Consider the following 19,618-nt stretch of genomic DNA (forward strand, 5'->3'; position numbering starts at 1 on the left):
GGTCAGGCACTGACGTTGTGCGATTCGGCCTGGCTCACAGTCTATGTCCCAATTCATCCCAAAGGTGTTCAATGGGGTTGAGGTCAGGGCTCTGTGCAGGCCAGTCAATTTCTTCCACACCGATCTCAACAAACCATTTCTGTATGGACCTCATGCTGAAACAGGAAGGGCCTTCCCCAAACTGTTGCCACATAGTTGGAAGCTTAGAATCGTCTGGAATGTCATTGTATGCTTTACCGTTAAGATTTCCCTTCACTGGAACTAAGGAACCTAGCCCGAACTATGAAAAACAGCCCAAGACCATTATTCCTCCTCCACCAAACTTTACAGTTGGCACTATGCATTTGGGCAAGTAGCGTTCTCCTGGCATCCGCCAAACCCTGATTTGTCTGTCGGACTACCGGATGGTGAAGCCTGATTCCTCACTCCAGAGAACATGTTTCCACTGCTCCAGAGTCCAATTACGGCGATTTTTATGCGCTACGCACTTCAGCACTCGGTGGTCACGTTCTGTGAGCTTGTGTTGCCTACTACTTCAGCGGCTGAGCCGTTGTTGCTCCTAGTTTTATTCTATTCTAGACATTTCCACTTCGCAATAACAGCAGGGCAGAAATTTGACTAACTAATTTGTTGGAAAGGTGGCATCCTATGACGGTGCCACGCTTAGTTAAATAATGGTTCAATATAAATACAAAATAAAAATGACGATGCCATGCCATGCCATGCTTAAAGCCACTGTAGTACGGGCCATTCTACTGACAATGTTTGTCTATAGAGATTGCATGGCTGTGTGCTCGATTTTATACACTTGTCAGCAATGAGTGTGGCTGAAATAGCCGAATCCACTAATTGTGTCTATATACTTTTGACCATGTAGTGTATCTTTGACCAACAAATATTTGTATTCCCAGTCATGTGAAATCCATAGATTAGGGCCGAATGAATTTATTTCAATTGACTTATTTCCTTATATGAACTGTAACTCAGTCAAATCTTAGAAATTGTTGTATGTTGCGTTTATATTTTTGTTCAATGTATATCATTATGTCAACCCTTCAGAGCCAAGTCACTGCATGGCCTCCACTGCTGTCCTCTCAGGTAAATCCATGAATGCGCGTCAAAGTGCAAGACCACGTTGACCACTGTAATAGGTCAGAGGTATAATCAGTCACCTGTGTAGCAATGGTTGTGGCAGTGAACTCTTTGATGATAATGCTGTCATTGTCAATCAGATCAAAGAACAATGAAAGGATACTGAGTGTGATACAAGATTGTCATCTTGGAGAGTCAAGACTTGATCAACTAAATCTGCACCCCTGATTGATGTAGATCTAGGCCTACTACACAATAATCTGCACTCATAGAAAACATAAGCTATAAACTATTGTTAAAGGGATCCTTGTGAAAAATGTAGCTCCTGACCTACTGGAACAAAATCAACCAGGCTGCTTATTTTGTGCAGGCTAGTAGGCTTACAAAGTCACCCATTCTATCTCCTTGGTCCATGGTCAAGGGCATGCACTCAGTCTATGTGCCTGTGCAGGTCAGTATTATTTTATTTTCTGATCTAATTTGTAAATGAAGAGACTACATCTTGAATTTCAACTACATATCCCAGAACTGTTCGTTTCTTTTTTTTACCCCTTGCAGGTGGCCCCGTGGCAAACATGTCGTCATTGCGCAGATTCAGTTTGAACCAAAAGCAGAGTGACCTTCCTCTGGTATCAGTACAGTAGCTACAGTAGAGGGGCGGTAGTAGCTACTGAAGCAATACACCGAACAGGTGACAGCACACCAGTTCCCTGCACACTAGCCTAGAAATGAACAGCAACTTAGCCGGAGATGAAGTTGGGTAAGATGTGATCTCCATATAATTAATGACAATTAGTTAAATAGCTATATACATTTGAACTTGATTCAATTATTACTGTGGTAGATCTCACCCGCATCACCACTTTTACTCAGCTAGCATTTTGTTAAGTATATGTACTGGTAGCTAGCTAGATAGTAAGCGAACGTTAGTTGACTTTAGCCTAGCTACTACTAGCTAATCATTTTGAAACGCATGACATTGGTTTAGATACCATTTAAACATTACTTTTCAAGTTGTCATTGAATAATTCATTGAACAACTCAACTATTTAGCTAACAAGCCACCTAGCTAAATAGAAACTGAAACGAGTCAGCAGCTACAATGTTAGCGGCTAACTAGCAAGCTACTATATTTAGCGAACGTTAGCTATTGTGTGGTAAAAATGTGGGCACCGCACCATCAGGGGTCGAAGCTTTGCTATCTTCATGTTTACGTTAGTTGTTGCCAATTTATTTTGAGTGTGATGGTAGAACTTTGATTGAAGTTGACAGATTAACAGATTTTCCCCCAAAAATATTAGAGACAACTAGCTAACGTTAGCTAGCTAACGTCTTCAATTGTAGCTGGTTGATGGCGCGAGTTTTATTGCGCTGTTACTCACTTGATGAACTTGATAGAGGACTCTCAGGGCATTGGATTGAGAGGATTTGGATAATGTTGGTTTGATCTATCTAAATTATCCATACGAAATTATAGTTGAGGCTATGGTAACTTGCCTAGTTTTGAATGTCGGCATACAGCTGATAAGAGTATAATGTCAAATATGTAGCTAACATTAGCTAGCCTAGATCGATGTGCAGTTAACGCTATTTTCAAGATCCAGCAGGGATCATGTATTTTAGCTAGCTAGCTAACGTCTCTCTTGCCTGGTTTATTTTAGCCTGCCCTGGATACGTCGCAGGAGGAATAAAACAAAAAAAGACCTGAAGTATTGTCGGGGCTAAACAAGTCACCCTCTATATTCCAGCCTTTTAATAGAAAGTACCTAGGGTTCATAGCTATGCATAATGAGCCACGTGTAGGACTAACGTTAGGACGTTTTGTGTTGATACGAATCATCAGCTACCTACAGAAACACCCGCTCAAATACAACTCAAGCTATTGTAAGGTTGCATAAAAAGTATAGCTATGTGGCACAGTCACTTAACTAATAGTCACACATTAACGCCACAAACCATTTGAGAATGGTTTATTGTGTCCAAGGACTGATGGACCATCTCAAGTGTCCTCAAAGGACGGCTTTTTTCTTAATTTTATAGGAAACTGTTTGTGGGTGGCTTGGACTGGAGTACAACACAGGGTGAGTCAGCTGTCTACTTACCAACCTGTCAATATTAGGTGTATTGCAATGCAGATAGTGTTGTGCTTGAACATGAAAGTGTCTGCATGGAAATGTTGTTCTGGAGTACCCAAAGGGTTGCATGTTATCATGTATTGCAGTTAAACCACACATGCAGGCTTTTCTCATAATTGCTCAGACCTAGTAGCTTTACATGAGTTTGTCTTCAGCCACAGGCATTCAGAGCCCTTCTCTGTATCATGCTTGATTAGACAGTGTGTGTCTTTGCGCAACACTCTTCACTCTGACAGTGTTTTCTGAAGTTATGAGCAGTAGCCACAGTACTATGTATTTCTGTGTGTCCTTCCTTGGGATTACCTTGTGGGGGGGGCTTTCAATGTGAATGATATGACTCTTATTTGTTGAAATCTCTATGCCCTGCCTCCAAAGATACATGCCTGTAATGTAAATGTATTATTCATGCTTTGCATCCAGTGAACTTTTAAACACATTACCCATAATGTCAGGACACTAGGCTATGTATATATCCCTGAAGGATTCTGTAACGGCATCGTCCGACTCATGTCAATGTCCTCTTTTCTATCAGAAACTTTGAGAAACTATTTCTCGCAGTATGGGGAAGTAGTTGATTGTGTCATCATGAAGGACAAAACCACAAATCAGTCGCGGGGCTTTGGTTTTGTCAAATTCAAAGACCCCAACTGTGTCCGGACTGTACTGGAGACCAAACCCCATAATCTCGATGGCAGAAATGTGAGTGTGAAATACGTGTCTTTCCGATGATGCCTTTTGTAAAGTGTGAGATAAGGATTAAGCACTGAATGGGAATGGGGACTTTTTTCAGTAAAGTATTACACAGAGCTAATGAAGTAATAGTGAACCCATAGCGCACACTGGGATCTTCAGAAAACAAAAGGCTGGCTCTCTGAAGGACATCCCTGGACTGTTCTGATGAGCTATATGTAAAGCAGGCTGAATGTTGCCTGTTCAGATGCTTAACAACATGTAACAGATAATTAACTGCAGACAGTGCGTTTTATATGCAGCAATATTAACATGGCCATTTTTCTATAATGAAGGTTATTTTCTTGCAATTAAATTGATTTATTTTAAATTGTGATTCACAAGTTAATTGTATTGCACATATTTAATTTATTCCATTTGTATGTGGCCTTATTGAGTAGGATAATTCACCTGATAAATTGTAGGGAACATTTGAAGGTGCTTTTTCATTGAAGGCTGAGATTTCATCCTTTGCCTTTAGATTGACCCCAAGCCATGTACTCCCAGAGGAATGCAACCTGAAAAAGTACGAACCAAGGACGGCTGGGTAAGGAGCGTATTTCATTTCGTGGAGGCTAGGTACTGTATGTCCTCTATAGAAATAGGGCACCACGCCTGGGTAGAATGGATTGAATTGGATCCTTTTTGTCCTTTGATAAGCTGGGTCCTATCTGCCTCTAGAAATCGCGTCTGTCACACTGAGGCTTATTGCTGTTAACATGACTTCTGCTAAAGAGCTTAAAATGTAATTGTTAGACTAAGTGATTCTGTAAAAATGAATTACGCTGCAATCCTGAAATAGCTTGTCTCAGTAATGCTGAAGCGAAGGCACTAGTGCACCCTGATCTGTGTGGACTAGTGTTTGCATCGACGTGACATTTATACCTCAGGGCAAAAGGAGAGAGAAGCTAATTTCTTCTCGACTGTCTAGCTAGATGATGGTGAATTGCCTCGTCTTCAGTGTGATTCTCGATCTGGCTTTGAGACCCCATTCTTTGTTTCAGAAGGGCAGCAAAGCTGACAGCAATAAATCAAAGAAGATATTTGTCGGTGGAATCCCCCATAACTGTGGTGAACCAGAACTCCGGGAATATTTCAATAGATTTGGAGTGGTGAGTCTTGTTAAGATGCTGTATACTGTATTGTATAGCTTTATATATTTGTTTTATACCTAAAACAGTTACCAGGATCCAATACAGGAACTGCTTCTTGGAAGACCACAGGAAAAATATATTTTTCTGTTAAAATGCCATCAATTTGAGGATGTAGAACGTGTCAGTGTTCAAACCATAGAGATCCTATTAAATTAGTATTCTAATTCCTAATTCTATGGTTCCAACTGAGAGATGCATGCTATGGCAATACTAGTGGTCTGAATCCTAATGCAGCCCATGTTCTCCTTTGTGTAATCCAAGGTCACAGAGGTGGTAATGATCTATGACGCGGAGAAACAGAGGCCCCGAGGTAAAAGCTGATCTCGTTTTTCTCTTCCATACCTCCCATCTCTAAATCTCATGACAAACTATTCTGACCCAAATAGGATAAGCACATTCATTCCCCCTCCACCCACCCTCAATTATAACTATATCCCCTGTGTCTTGTGGTGGAACATCTTTTTCATCCTTAACCATTGAACTTTCCCCATGCAGACCTGTTTACATGGTGAGAAAGTTGAATGACGTTGGCATTCATTTAAGACATCTTCCCTTGACTTTGTGTGACAGAATCAGCTTCTGATGCGTATAGACTACATTTACACAGGTAGCCTAATTCTGATCTTTTGCCCTATTATTGGCTAAAGAGCCCATCTGATTGGTCAAAAGACCAATTTGGTGGAAAGAATATCAGAATTGGGCTGCCTGTGTACTACATTTACACAGGTAGCCTAATTCTGATCTTTTGCCCTATTATTGGCTAAAGAGCCCATCTGATTGGTGGAAAGAATATCAGAATTGGGCTGCCTGTGTAGACGTAGCCCCTAGACGTTTTAGTTCAATTAGGAACATGTTAACATGCTATAGTAATACATGTAGTTTGAAATAAGCTTATTGAGATGAAGGTTATTGTTTTTTGTTATTCAGGATGTGTGAATAGATTTTGGGTCTCATTTCAAACTTTCATATTCTTTGACGTAAGTGCTAACATTCCTCGTTTAGTTTGACTTAAATGTTGAAATAACAGAGCTTCACCTGTGTATTGATAGAAAACAAGGACAATTATGCAGATGATTCTGCAAAACTACCTCTAACTTTCTTCATACCGGACACAGAAACATACAAATAGTATCCACAAGTTAATCTGACTCTGGGAAGTAGATAAAAGGGTGCATTGCCAAAATCCCAAAGTATCCCTTTAAGTCAGGGGTGTTCAACTCATTCCACGGCGGGCCGAGTATCTGCAGGTTTTTGGTTTTTCCTGTCAATTAAGACAGACAACCAGGTGAGGGGAGTTCTTTACTAATTAGTAACCTTGATTGATGAATTAAGTACAAGTGTGTTGCGAAAACCCACAGCCACTCGGTCGTCCGTGGAATGAGTTTGACACGTGCTTTAAGTGGAAGTCCTTACTCAATTCCATCTGTTTAAATTAGTTGACAGTTAGAATGACAAGACAAGCATGGGTTGATGTAGTTTAGGCTGGTCAGTTCTCTCAGAACAGTTTAAATATACATTAGTTTGGTCTGTTTGCTCAGAGCTGTTTCTTTTGCACTTGTCCTACATAGCAATGATGCAGTGGTCATGAATGACTTCCATAATTTATTCCCCCCTCTTCTCCTTCAGAATCCATTGATCTCTTTGGGGAGACAAACAGAATAGTTTGTCATCTGAATTTACACGATGATACACAGCAATAACCCTAAGATAATCAAGGATAATATCCAGACTTTTCTTTTAATAAAATACTCTTAAAGTCCGGCATTGAACTAAGTTTTCTTTTTGTTTAATTTAGACATGTCTGATATATCTAAAAAATATATATATTATGTGTTTTCCCGTATGTAGAAAGTTAAGTATTTTTGTAAGTAAGCCCTTTCTATTTTTCTTTCTCTCTTCTCCTTCTTGTGAATGGTTTGAATGTGATTAATGGTGTCTCTTAAGATTTGTCTTTTCTCCTTTAGGTTATTGTGTACTGAGTGGTATCACAGAGGTACAGGCCAGATGTAAAATCCCCAAATGGAATGTGCAGGCTGTCAATTTGGGGTGTATACAAAGTTTAGATTCATCATATGAACTGAGTTTTGTTGCGCTGAGCAGGACCTAGGATGTTTTGACACTTGCATTATTTTCTAGGAATGTTTGCGGCTTTCAGTTTGCAGCAAATGTTCGACTTGAATGTTACCAATATGTCTCTAAATGCTTGAACTAAGTTTTGAATCTAGAATAAGGACAGGTCATCGATGGATGGTATTTTTAGTTGTAGATCAGGCGGCTTGGGAAGGCTTGACATGATATTAGAGGTTTCAAAGTCTATTTTGTCTCAAAGGACATTGAATTGGAATCAGGTTAGGCCCCTCAGTGGAGATGTTCTCACAACCCAATTCTGCCACTGGTATACATTTATCAAAATGAAACTGGTTCAGTGTTGTGTGCTTTTGCAACTGCAAACTCTGAAAAGTTTTTTAGAGCCTTGGATGTGAAATCCCCATAGACCTTATCAGAACCAGGACATTTTGCCAATGTTTGCCTTCTAAATGTACAGTTGAATCAAAGATGGTATGGCTATGCTAAATTACAGTGCTGTATATCCATAAGTTCAGCTAGAGCTCTTTTTCATATCATGAAGAGACTAGTCATTGTGTTTAAAGGGTGTGAGAATAACCTAGGGTCTATGTTAGACTTTGTCTATTTCAATGTAAAGCTACCAGAGGATTCACCATCAATCCTTTATCAAGCCTTTGTTGATTTGCTACTTAATTTCACTGTTTTTGTTTTATATAGTAAGTGTTAAATCCTGACAGAGTGGGGTTTTTCTCCTTGTTTTGAAGGGAACTTTGTTTATCCCCCATGTAAACTCTTGACAGCATCAATAGTTGTTACTTACACATTCGGAAGACAAAATGGCCTATATCTTTGTGTTGCTGTTGTAAGTAATATTGTAATTTTCCATTTAGGCTTATCCTGGCTGACTCAAAACATAAAACCAAATTTGGGAAAGCTTGGAGAAATCTTTAGACATTGTACAGTTTCTGTTTCTCCATTTTTTGTTATGCATTAACATTGGATGCTGCCAGTTTGTGCTGCACAGAAATATACCAAGGGGCAGATCAAGGTGGGGTTTGGATGAAACGGCATGAAGTCACATCAATAGCACAGGTCAAATTGGAATCCAATATAGAAATGAATGCTTTGAGACCACTCAAATGTGTCTCGAAATCTATAGTTTTTATATTCCTCAGTAGTTCCACTGACTGCACTGCATGTAAATATATTACAGTTGTATATAAATTACATTTTCAATCCCCTATATAATACATGAATGCAGTACAAGCAAATGTTACTTAAATTTACTTTGCTATGTTAGAAGTATTTACAAATATTTTAAAATACTGAAACCCGAGAGTTAGCATGGAGAGGATTGGTGCACAGTTTATTGGATGATAAAAGTGCCTCCGCCCCCAAACTTCAACTTGTGTATTGCTGCAAGTCAGCGACAGCATCCAAGCCCCAGGAGCCTCCAGCTCAATCTTGATGGATCCCTGTCTTGCTGACCCCAATACTGTTCTTCATCTTGTGTTGTCACAACACCCTGCTACCTTGATTCACTCTTGGTCGTTGGCTAGGTTTTGGATTTATTACTTTCGAGGCCGAACAATCAGTGGACCAGGCTGTCAACATGCATTTTCACGACATCATGGGCAAAAAAGTGTGTAGTTGTAGTTTTATTTTACCCTCAAGATCAAACAGAGGCTTGGGCGACGGGAAGCATTGTTTGGCGCTGTTACCTTTTGGAGTTACAGCTCTTATTTCCAGGGGCCACCAATGAGGTTGGTTCCTCTTTCATGAATGGCTAAAGCTCCTGTAAACCTCATATGATAATGACACGGCTGAAGATTACTGAAATTTGGTACTCCAAATATTTTCCTAAAGATCAGGGCACAATTTTTTTTCTTGGCTGCAACCTTTCAATGGCCTGGTTGGCCTTGTACTTGTTGCAAATAAGACTTGGTCTCCCCTCTGAAATATTATGTACAACTCCTGTAGTCGCCCAAGGCTTTGTTTATTTTGACCTCTCCTTTAGGGTGTTAAAGGTATTCCATATCTTATTTCAAATACAATATTTACTCTGGCATTGGAGATTCAAGTTGACAGTTTTGGAGCATATAATGGTAGATAAGCAGGGGTGAAAGTAGATTTTATTTCTTCCCGGTACGGAATCTCATATGTTTGCACGCGATTACGAGGGCCTGATCATAGAATTATAAATAGAATCCCTATTAATTTAATAGGATCTCTAATTTTACTAAATTTATGCTACCTTTTCATGTAGCATAAACACAACCAGTCATGATGTTTTCAATCTGATTGTCAAACATATGCTAGCTGTTCCTGTAGACTTCCAGTCATTGTGCTAATGCTAGTTAGTGTTGGCTCGCGAAACTATCTCTACCTTCATACTGGACGCAGATACAGTGGAGTCTGAAATTATTGACACCCTTGATAAAGATTAGCAAAAATGACTGTATAAAATAAATAATTAAAATACTGAGTTATTGTATACAACATTTTTTTATTTTATGCTAATTGTTGCTCAGAGAAAGATTTTGTTTGACAATCATAAAAAAATAATTTTGTGTAACAATTGACACCCCTGTTTTCAATACCTTTCAATAATTCACCTTACGAGGATAATTTTACTTCCACTGGTCCTGGGGCCCTTGTTAAGGTCAACGGCATCATGAACTTTACCCAGTACCAGGACATTTTATCCAAAAACTTGGTTGCCTCTTCCAGGAGGCTGAAACTTGTCCGCAAGTGGATCTTCTGGCAAGACATTAAGCGCAAGCACACATTAAGAAATTGTTAATTGACTCTGTGTTGTTATTCTCCCATGGTGAGCTATTGAAAAAAGGGGTGTCATATATTTTGACCGTAACCTTTTTGTGAGGAAAAAAAGTGTGACTTGTTCAACTAAATCTATTTCTCTGGGCAATTGTATTAGTATAAAATAATGTTGTTGTTTTTTTAATACAATATAGCTCAGTATAATAATTGCTAATCTGTATCAAGGGTGTCAATCATATTGAACTCCACCGTACATAAACATTTATATCCACAAGTTCATCAGACTCGGGAAGAAGATGATAAAGGGCCACATTGCCAAAAGGAAGATGATGATGATAAAGGGCCACATTGCCAAAAGGAAGATGATGATGATGATGATAAAGGGCCACATAGCCAAAAGGAAGATGATGCATGATAAAGGGCCACATAGCCAAAAGAGACTGATGATGATAAAGGGCCAACTTGCAAAAGGACCAGATGATATGATATATGGACACATTGCCAAAAAAGATGATATGATAAAGGGCCACAATTGCCAAACATCCTTGTAAACACACCAAAAATGGTACATTGACATTTCAGCTATACATTATTATGCCACACTTGAGCTTGATGGCTGAGACTGACACGCGCAGACATCAGTATCTGCCTTTATAGAATGTCAGTTGTTCTCGTTGAACACCGCATTTGCATCGTAGGCCTGTATAACCACGCCATTTTCAAGTCCGTTCGCTAATTTTTCATCCGGCTGCATGCTGTCATGATAAATGTTGTAAAAGCCTACAGTTTTCTTGACATTTTGTTTTTAATTATTGTGATAGGCTCATGTTTTACCGGTACGGTGTAAGTCCACTTTCTTTTTGCCGGGAAGACGTACCGGCTTACTTTCACCCCTGGAGATAAGTGTGTTTTTTTAACCACAAAAAATCACTAAAGGATTGGTCTTGTTCAGTTAATATTTTTTTCTTATTTTGTTGGCAGGTCACTTACTTTTTGAGCTATTTGATTATTTCCTATTCAACTTGTTAAAAAGTGAAACACCCTCATTAAGTGACCTCAGTTTAAGAATCTCATACTGTGTCGATCAATTCTGACACACCAAAATGGGTGGGTCTTTTCCAAGGGCTAGTTGAAGCCCCTATTCATTCACTACTTTCTCCCAATGGAGATTTCTTAGCTAATTGGGTCCTAAGCACACGTTTTGTGATACCAGCAGAGTTTATTTATTCATAATTTATAGTTTTAACAAAACACTTTAGCTTAGCTACTTCTGAGCCATCCTCTCTTATAGCAGTAATTATCTTTTGACAAAATCAATTTTAAACATTTGGGAAAAATTGCGTTCAATACTCCGACCCCCCCCCCCCCCCCAAGCGAGGATACGTAACGTCTTTTATTGGAAGAGAACATTAAATGTCCACGTGGACATTTTTGACTTATTTACAAATGTTTCATATTTTAACCCTTTCTGACCTCGTTAAATGTACAAACTAAAGCCATGTCTGTTCAGAATTGATGTATGAGACCCTACCTACATTCTGCTGTACTCATACCGACTCTCCTTGACTTTGTCCTGATTTCCAGCAGGAATTGGGGCTCGACTTGAGATATTTTTCTTGAGTTGACATTACCTTAGGCTGGGCCTTTGGGGAATAAAAGTTATAAAATTAGAAAGTGGAGCACATCAAACTGTGGCACAAATCCCAGGTCTGCTGTTGGGGAGTGTACCGAAGTCGTTGTATCCATCACTCCAGCCGCGATGCCCGAGGGAGAGGACCCAGGTATCTGCGCTATAGGCGGGGGGGCCACTCATGGAAACGTGCCTGTAATTAGGTCRACAGAGAAGAAAGAGGGGAGCCAAAGAAAGTAGCACCACCTTAAAGCAGGGGAAGAATTGCGATTTGTTTTCCTCATGCAAGGTGACCCCAATAACTCAACCTCTATAGAGCCTAGTCTATTTCTATCTAGTCTCCCCCCTAGTTTTAAACACATTTTTCGCTCTGGTAAACTGCTGGTATCTCTGTTGCTGGCTAGCTACAGCAAGTGACACTACCATTTTTTTTTAGGGCAGATAATGGCTGGTAGCCTCACAAACCATCTGGCATGTTAAAAGAACAGGCTTTTCAACCTCATTGAACGTTAGACCAGTCCAATACCAGGTGCTTCTATTCTGTGTGAGATGAGCAAATCAGATGGGTATTAGTCAATTAAGCACCATTGCAATTTTCTCCATTATCTGACACGGTATGAAGATTCATTTCTATATTTGACTTATGACTATCCATTTCTATTCTCTGCATGTTTTACCTCTTATTCTGATAGATATGATACACATTTCTTTCTACATCCATTTCCCTCTGAAATTCTACTCCAAGTTAAACATAATTGAGATTATTTAAGCGTTAGCCCGGGAAAGGTAAGTCTTGACCTTCCATTAGATGTTTTTATAAAAATTAAAGGGCATAAAAAAACAGGAAATAGGAATTCTATGTTTCTCAGGTAGACCAGTTGTACTGTAGTTTTCATGACATTTTTAGCACCATTTTACATAATTTTTATGCAATTGATTTATCTAAACCTTATTGTGACTGAAATACCTGAGAAACATATTGTTAAGCAACTTTTTATCTGTATTAGGCAGCAGTGTTGGCTCAGGTAAGATGTAAAACAGAAACCCTCTCAAGCTGATATGTTAAAGATAAATATTAGTAATGGGTGAGTTTAGATAAGGAAGGGATTTTGGAGATAAATTACTGGTCTTGCAATGTGTGTCCTCCTTGTCCTTTGTCCAGGTGGAAGTGAAAAAGGCTGAACCTCGGGACAGCAACGCTCCTGGCCAGCTTGGACCTAACCAATGGGGACCCAGAGGCATCCTGAGTGCAGCCAATGGTTGGTCGGCACAGCCTGCCCAGGGCTGGCAGCAGAGTTATGGCCCTCCGGGTGAGTGGGAGACCAGCCAGGCACGGCTCGATCTCTCAGACCAGGAACATGACATTATTTTATAACTAGAAGAAAGATAGCATTGGAAACTGTTACAATGTCTGACGCCTTATGTTATAACATTAACATTGTATTTCTGGGTCAGCACTGAAATGTAACTTTGAGGAATGGTCAACTTACTGACAACAGTACCGTAGTTACCAATTACATATGGCAAGATTGGTTTTGTGCCAGCATAAATAAACTGTCAACTATTTTCTCTTTGAAGGAGTTTGGGTGTCTACAGGCCAGCCCTTGGGTATGTTTTGTCCTTGAATCACTTGACCGTTTCAGACATCTCACTAACTTGCTGTTTTAAATAGTAAATTGTCTTGTGACAGTTAGCTTATCAAGAAAGTATTGTGACAGACATTGCCTTGCACTTTGTATTTTCCATATTGACCAATTAGGTATTGTCCGTTAAGCACCAGTGTTATCACGGTGTCAGCTGTAATGGCTGAGGTCACTGCTCATTTCCCTCTCAAGACAGATAATGGGCTTAATGATTCTTACCTCCCTTCACCCTCGCTTGTCATGTATCATACAACCAACCCCCAAACAATCCTAGCGGTGTTCCTGTATCTTAGGTCAAGCAAGTGCTATTGTAGCTTTAATGCTGGAGTTCTAGAATGCACCACATTCATATACAAGTTGCATTTTTGTTATTTTTGACACTGTTCTCCCCATGTTGAAAATATTGTCTAATATGCAGTGTCTACTGACTACTGACGGTCGGTTTCATCTAGGGTATATCTGAGACTGAACATGTAGCAATAGACACCTGTCATCGTGTGTGTATGTATATACGTAACTATACGTTGTGTTCTGTCTCAGGTGGGTACGGGCCCCCTTTATCTGCGGGTCGTGGAGCTCCCACACAGCCCCCCTCGCCATTCAACGCGTTCCTCGTCACAGCGGCCCCGGCGGGGGGGTTTGGGGCACCTCAGGCCTACGCTCAACAGGGATACAGTACACCACCTCAGTTTGGTCAGTAGCTGTGCTGTATTGTCATAAAAAAAAATATTTAAAAAAAGTGTTTACATTTATGTACATTATTTTGTTTTCATATCGTAAATATTGTGATTAACAATATTATGGGCCAGAATATGATTGCAGTGTTTTGCTTTGTTAAAAACGTCTACACACATTTACAAATACCTCTTAAGTAACTCTGAAAGGTCCGTGCGAGTTTCATATGCAGGCATTGATGAAAGTCAGCTAAAACAGAAAATGAAGGAGGAAAATCATTGTACTTTCACCGCCAGCTTTGTCTTGAATAAATTGATAGCAGGTCTGCAGCACTAGCAGTGCTGCAACACCAACAGTAACACACACGTTTATGGTTCTGAAATATATTTTAATGTTGTCTTCACAAGAACGTTAATATAGTCTTCACAATATATTACTTTATATTACTAATATCGCCCAATCCTACTGCCTAGGGTTGCATCTCCTACAACAATAATCATGTTATGTTTCTTTTGATTATTATAACCTGTATGAGACATTAACATTTTATCATTGATAGTTCAGAATGTACAACATTATAATGATTCTTCCATCTGGCACTGGTTTAGGGTACAGTTTTGGCACGCCTCATGGTGACCAGTATGCACCACAAGGAGTGCCGCCCCCGCCCACGACTCCAGGAACAGGGCCGCTAGGGTTTGCTCCAGCCACCACACCTACTCAGGACATGAGCAAAGCACCCACGGGACAGCCGGACTTCCCTTACAGCCAGTATGGTAAGTAGAGCCTCCATGCAGTCCTCAGCCCCGCCCTCAACCCTACTGTTATTATGGCCTATACTGGATGGATCCATTATGTTGGATGCTTTATTGGGTCAACCGCTCCCTTGCCAAAGCTCATTACTGCAACCCTCAAACAAGCAGGAGCTTGCCTTTTGGTACAATTTAGCTTTAATGGCATCACATGCATACACACGCTTGCATACATACCCTCCAGGCCATGGAGATGCTATAGAAGTCCCACCATACCCAGGAATCTTCAGTGCCACCTTCTTTTTCAGCATTTTTCCAGGTGGGGCTGTGGAATAATGGGGATGGGTAACCCATGGTAGGTTTGAATTTGATCATCCTGCCTCAATGTTTTTGAGAGGAGTTTGAATGCCCATCAAACTGCAGATAAACCAGGTAGATATTTTACTAGCAAAAGTGACAGGCAGTTTAGCCAACTGTTCCCTTTTTGTCACTGACTTGGTTGGCTTTTCTCTCCTGGCAGATGGTGTCGATGGATCCTGCATGTTATTTTTCTCTTGAGCATAATTGTCCTGAAACCAATATTTTCCTACAAACCGATTATAGCTGTTATGAGAAGACTCAATGCAATACATCAGTATGAAATGTATCAGGATTTTTCCAATTACTCTCCAATTATACTTATTGTACCAATAAATCCAGCATTGTCATCAATTGCGGGGCTTTTGCACAAGGTCTCTCCCTCTTTAAACAAAATGCATTGGTAAATCCTTGCTTTTTGGAAGGTTAATTTATGTAGCCTAGTTAGTTCATTCTGTGTTCCCCCTCATTTCCTACTGGCATTTATCCTTCGTAAACTAAATACAATGGGGAGACACAGACTTGGATATATTGCTTTGTTAGTGTATAGCTCTTCAAGACAGTATACACTCAGTGGCCAGTTTATTAGGTACATCCATCTAGTACTGGGTCTGTCCCCTCTTTGCCTCCAGAACAGCCATATTATTTGGGGCATGGATCCTACAAGGTGTGGCGTTCAAATGTTGCTCAATTGGTAACAAGGGACCTAACGTGTGTCAGGAAACATTCCCCACAAAATTACACCACCACCGCCACCAGCCTGTACCGTTGACACCAGGCATTATGGGGCCATGGCCTCATGCTGCTTACGCCAAATCCTGACCGCCATCAGCATGGCGCAACAGGAACCGGGATTCGTCGGACCAGGAGATGTTTTTTCCACTCCTCAATTGTCCGATGTTGGTGATCAGGTGCCCACTGGAGCCGCTTCTTCTTGTTTTTAGCTGATATGAGTGGAACTCGTCGTCTGCTGCAACAGCCCATCTGTGACAAGGACTGACAAGTTGTGTGTTCCGAGATGCCCTTCTGCACACAACTGTTGTACTGTTCCATTATTTGTCTGTTTGTGGCCCACCTGTTAGCTTGCACGATTCTTGCCATTCTCCTTCGACCTCTCATCAAGGAGCTGTTTTCGTCCACAGGACTGACGCTCACTGGATGTGTTCTTGTTTGTCGCACTATTCTTGGTATACCTTAGATACTGTGGTGCGTGAAAAGCCATAGGGGGCGGCCGCTTCTGAGATACTGGCACCAATGATCATGCCACGCCCAAAGTCGCTTAGGTCACTCATTTTGCTCATTCTAACGTTCAATCGAACAGTAACTGAATGCCTCGATGCCTGTCTGCCTGCTTTATATAGCAAGCCACTGCCACATGACTCACTGTCTGTAGGAGCTAACCATTTTCGTGAACGGGGTGGTGTACCTAATAAACTGGTCACTGTGTGTATATCTATATTCTACCATAATTTATATTTGACTATATAAATTGTATATTTCCCTGTAACTGTCAGGTGTGAGATTCCCATCTTGTTCGGTGTTTCATGCTTGTGCTTTGCATACCCATCCTGCTCTTAACCATTAGCGTCAGCCGACTGATTTTAGAATAATTTAGTACAGTAACCATAGCCACAGGCAGCAAAGGGCATTAGCAAGTAGCCCATCTACCCTATGTGTTTCTAATTCCAGATGTATGTGATTTAGCAGGAGTCTAACAGCAGATAGAGAGAGTGTAAGGATGTGTGCACTGATTTAGCAGGAGTCTCACGGCAGTCAGAGAGTGTGTAATAAGGATGGGTGCACTGATTTTAGCAGGAGTCTCACAGCAGTCAGAGATAGTGTTAATTTAAGCCAAGCCCCAGGTGGCAGGTCTAAGAAGGGGACAATTTTAAAGTAAAGTAGACTCTCTCTGGGTTCAGTCAACCTAGTCTCCTCGTCTCCCTGATAGGCTTGGGTAACTACCCTCAGGAGCCCTCTTCCTACGGACCAACGCGTCCTTCTCACAGTAATGGTCAGGATGTGCAGGGAGAAAATAGTGCAGGTAGGTGTGAGCATCGTCTTTTCCAACCACCAAAAGTACAGTTCAGTACATAGACATATAACTGCAACTTTAATGTTCCCTTGCATACTTTTGCCCTGCATGTACTTTGGTATGTTTGTGCATACAAAGTACATACTCCTAGATCAGTGGTAGTCACACTTTTTCAGCGGGCACCCCATTTTTTTTTCCCCCTCCAGAATTTCTAGGGACCCCACCCCAAATCTAATGACACAGCCTTAAAATTGTTAACTTTAAAATTTTACATCAACAAATAATCTAACATTAATTTTCATCTCTTATCAAAATTAAAATAAACCAATAAATACATTTTCTAATTCATTCTCAAAAACATTTGTATATTGTCCCATACAATAATCTCTACACATGACCTTTTGTTCCCCCACGACCCCGACTTCGAATACCACTGTTCTAGAGTATACTAAAATACAGCTACAGTATTCATTGACTTGAGGTTGAGTTCTTTTTGTCCATATCTCAAGGTATGAATATTCAATCTAACTGTTACACATCTCATTTCCTATAGTAGCTGTAGTTTGTTATACTAACAACACCTGCATCCTCACTTTGTCCACTCTCTCTCTGCATAGCTTTGCTGTTATAAAGGGGATGATCTAATTGGCAAAATGCGTTCGTGGTGTACTATGTTCAACATTGTTTATTTTTTATCTTGCTCTCTGTTATTTTGCGCTGTTATTCAATGTGATGGCAGTCAATTCACTTGTTGTTTTTCATATGCCATCTCCTTATGACAGCTAAAAGAATGATAATCTAAGCGTATGAAGAAAAAATAACTTTTGGCTGGTGAACGAATACCCAATTATATTTGATTTCTCTGGTCATATTAGCCCCTCTGCTATTAGCTCTTCTTAATTCTTTCTTCCAGCCTTGTATTCTACCATTTCTATTGTTTCATTTCATTTATTTTTTCGTTACTCTGTACTGTCCGACATGAGTTGGAACTGTTCAGACCTGTCTTCACTGAATGTATGCAGTTCCCTGCTTCTCCGACTACAGTGGATTGCAGGGAGATGGTGCCATCCAGTGTCTGGGGGAAAAACGTGTGTGCTTGTGTGACTGAACTGATTTAAGTATTTGTTATACTGTTTTCCTTTTGTTTATGCCTTTCACAAGAGTTTAGATTACATCTTTGAATCCTCAATTATAAGTCAATTGATTTACACTGGAAGCGCTCATTCCTAATTGGCTAACCAAACTCTGAATGTAGGTTCATGGAGGCTCACGAAGGAAGGAATACAATATTTAACATGAACATTAGAAGGCTCTGAAACTATGATTAATGTATTTATTATAGGTCAAATAAGGGACTTTCACTTAGCACCATTTACGATCCTGATAATGAACCTCTCTTCCCTGTTCTCCACCTACCCACCCTCACAGGTTATGGTCAGGACCTGAGTGGGTTTGGGCATACTTTCGCAGACCCCAGCCAGCAGACTGCCTCTTACGGGGCACCAACAGCACAACCGGCAGTGGGACCCCAGGCTACCGCAGCCGTTTTTGCTCGAGTACAGAATCACAACGTAACGGGCTTCCATCCATACCGGCGCTGAGCGTCTTCAACCGCCACAGCGCTCGGTTCTAAAGTCAGGGAAATGTGTTCTGGTGATAAGCAAAACTGGATTTCTGGATTGATGTTTTTTGGAACACAAATACACACAATTTGAGAAAAAGTGAACTCATAAAACCAGGGATTCCAATTACTTCTGTTACAATGTCACTTGATGTAAATGTTGATGTAAGACTTTTGCATAACCTGTTGAAATGAAAGAACCTTTGTTTCTCCCCCCATGTTTTATAGTAGGACTTAACTACTTTGCAATAGGTTTTGATTTTCTGGTCAAACAATAGCACAGAGAATGGAAAAATTATATATATATATATAAGGATATGTATATTTATGCTGGATACAGAAATGAAAACAGGGTCTCAAGTTTCCTCAGCTTTAAATTCTAGGGAAAATGTTTTTATTTTTCATTTGGTGGATTTTGTTTACTTTCTGAGCCTTTATTTTAAAGTTTGTTTAAAATGGAAAATATGAATATATATTATACACAATCTGTGCAATTTTTTAAGACAATTTTGTACTAAAAATGTACACTTTGCTTGTTTTTTATTTAAAGATGTAGACTTCCCTCAGGTGGCTGTTTGAGTGCATTTTGCACTTATGCAAAAAGAAAAGGAACTTATTTCAAATAAAAGATATCCTGCCTCTTGTTGCTGTCCTGCATCTTGGCCATCAATGCTTCAACTTAAATGTCACAAAATACGTTGGAGTATAACTACTAGGTATTGGTTAAGACTACCGGATTCTTCTACCCCCAGTGGCCTTGGGGTTAGTGTTGCTACCCTGAGATTGGAAGTTTGTGAATTTGTTCCCCGGCCAAGTCATACCGAAGACTGTAAAAATGGGACCTGATGCGTCTCTGCTTGGCACTTAGGCTCTTGCCCTATGAGCTGTTCCGACTTGGACAAGCCAAGGCTCGTGCAAGGCTACTTACTCATGCACTACCGTACCTGTAC

The 19,618-nt window shown here is 40.3% G+C and overlaps 1 protein-coding gene across 5 annotated transcripts; it reads left to right on the forward strand.

The window, feature by feature from the left end:
* Positions 1–1,693: 1,693 nt before the first annotated feature.
* On the forward strand, positions 1,694–19,311 carry dazap1 (DAZ associated protein 1). 5 transcript variants are annotated; one of them, XM_070435097.1, is made up of 13 exons: positions 1,694–1,852; positions 3,133–3,173; positions 3,760–3,926; positions 4,438–4,503; positions 4,961–5,068; positions 5,372–5,420; positions 8,737–8,819; positions 12,751–12,898; positions 13,167–13,196; positions 13,772–13,924; positions 14,515–14,682; positions 16,964–17,056; positions 18,070–18,468. In XM_070435097.1, exons 1-13 carry the CDS (start codon positions 1,821–1,823, stop codon positions 18,153–18,155), a joined length of 1,224 nt encoding a protein of 407 aa, XP_070291198.1. In that variant the 5' UTR covers positions 1,694–1,820; the 3' UTR covers positions 18,156–18,468. The 5 variants fall into 5 exon arrangements, with proteins under 5 accessions (XP_070291198.1, XP_023827881.1, XP_070291196.1 ...); XM_023972113.2 differs by having other exon boundaries at positions 1,695–1,852; positions 18,031–18,162; XM_070435095.1 differs by lacking the exon at positions 18,070–18,468 and adding an exon at positions 18,476–19,311 and having other exon boundaries at positions 1,696–1,852; positions 4,964–5,068.
* Positions 19,312–19,618: the final 307 nt, after the last annotated feature.

This window comes from Salvelinus sp. IW2-2015, linkage group LG26, assembly GCF_002910315.2.
Source record: "Salvelinus sp. IW2-2015 linkage group LG26, ASM291031v2, whole genome shotgun sequence".
Lineage (NCBI taxonomy): Eukaryota > Metazoa > Chordata > Actinopteri > Salmoniformes > Salmonidae > Salvelinus > Salvelinus sp. IW2-2015.

Bases quoted from the DNA above. Each gene is read 5' to 3' on its own strand.
- dazap1 (XM_023972110.2), top strand. From the start codon at position 1,821: ATGAACAGCAACTTAGCCGGAGATGAAGTTGG. The intron at 1,853-3,132 runs GTAAGATGTGAT...TTAATTTTATAG, and splicing joins TTAGCCGGAGATGAAGTTGG to GAAACTGTTTGTGGGTGGCT. The intron at 17,057-18,475 runs GTAGGTGTGAGC...CCACCCTCACAG, and splicing joins GCAGGGAGAAAATAGTGCAG to GTTATGGTCAGGACCTGAGT.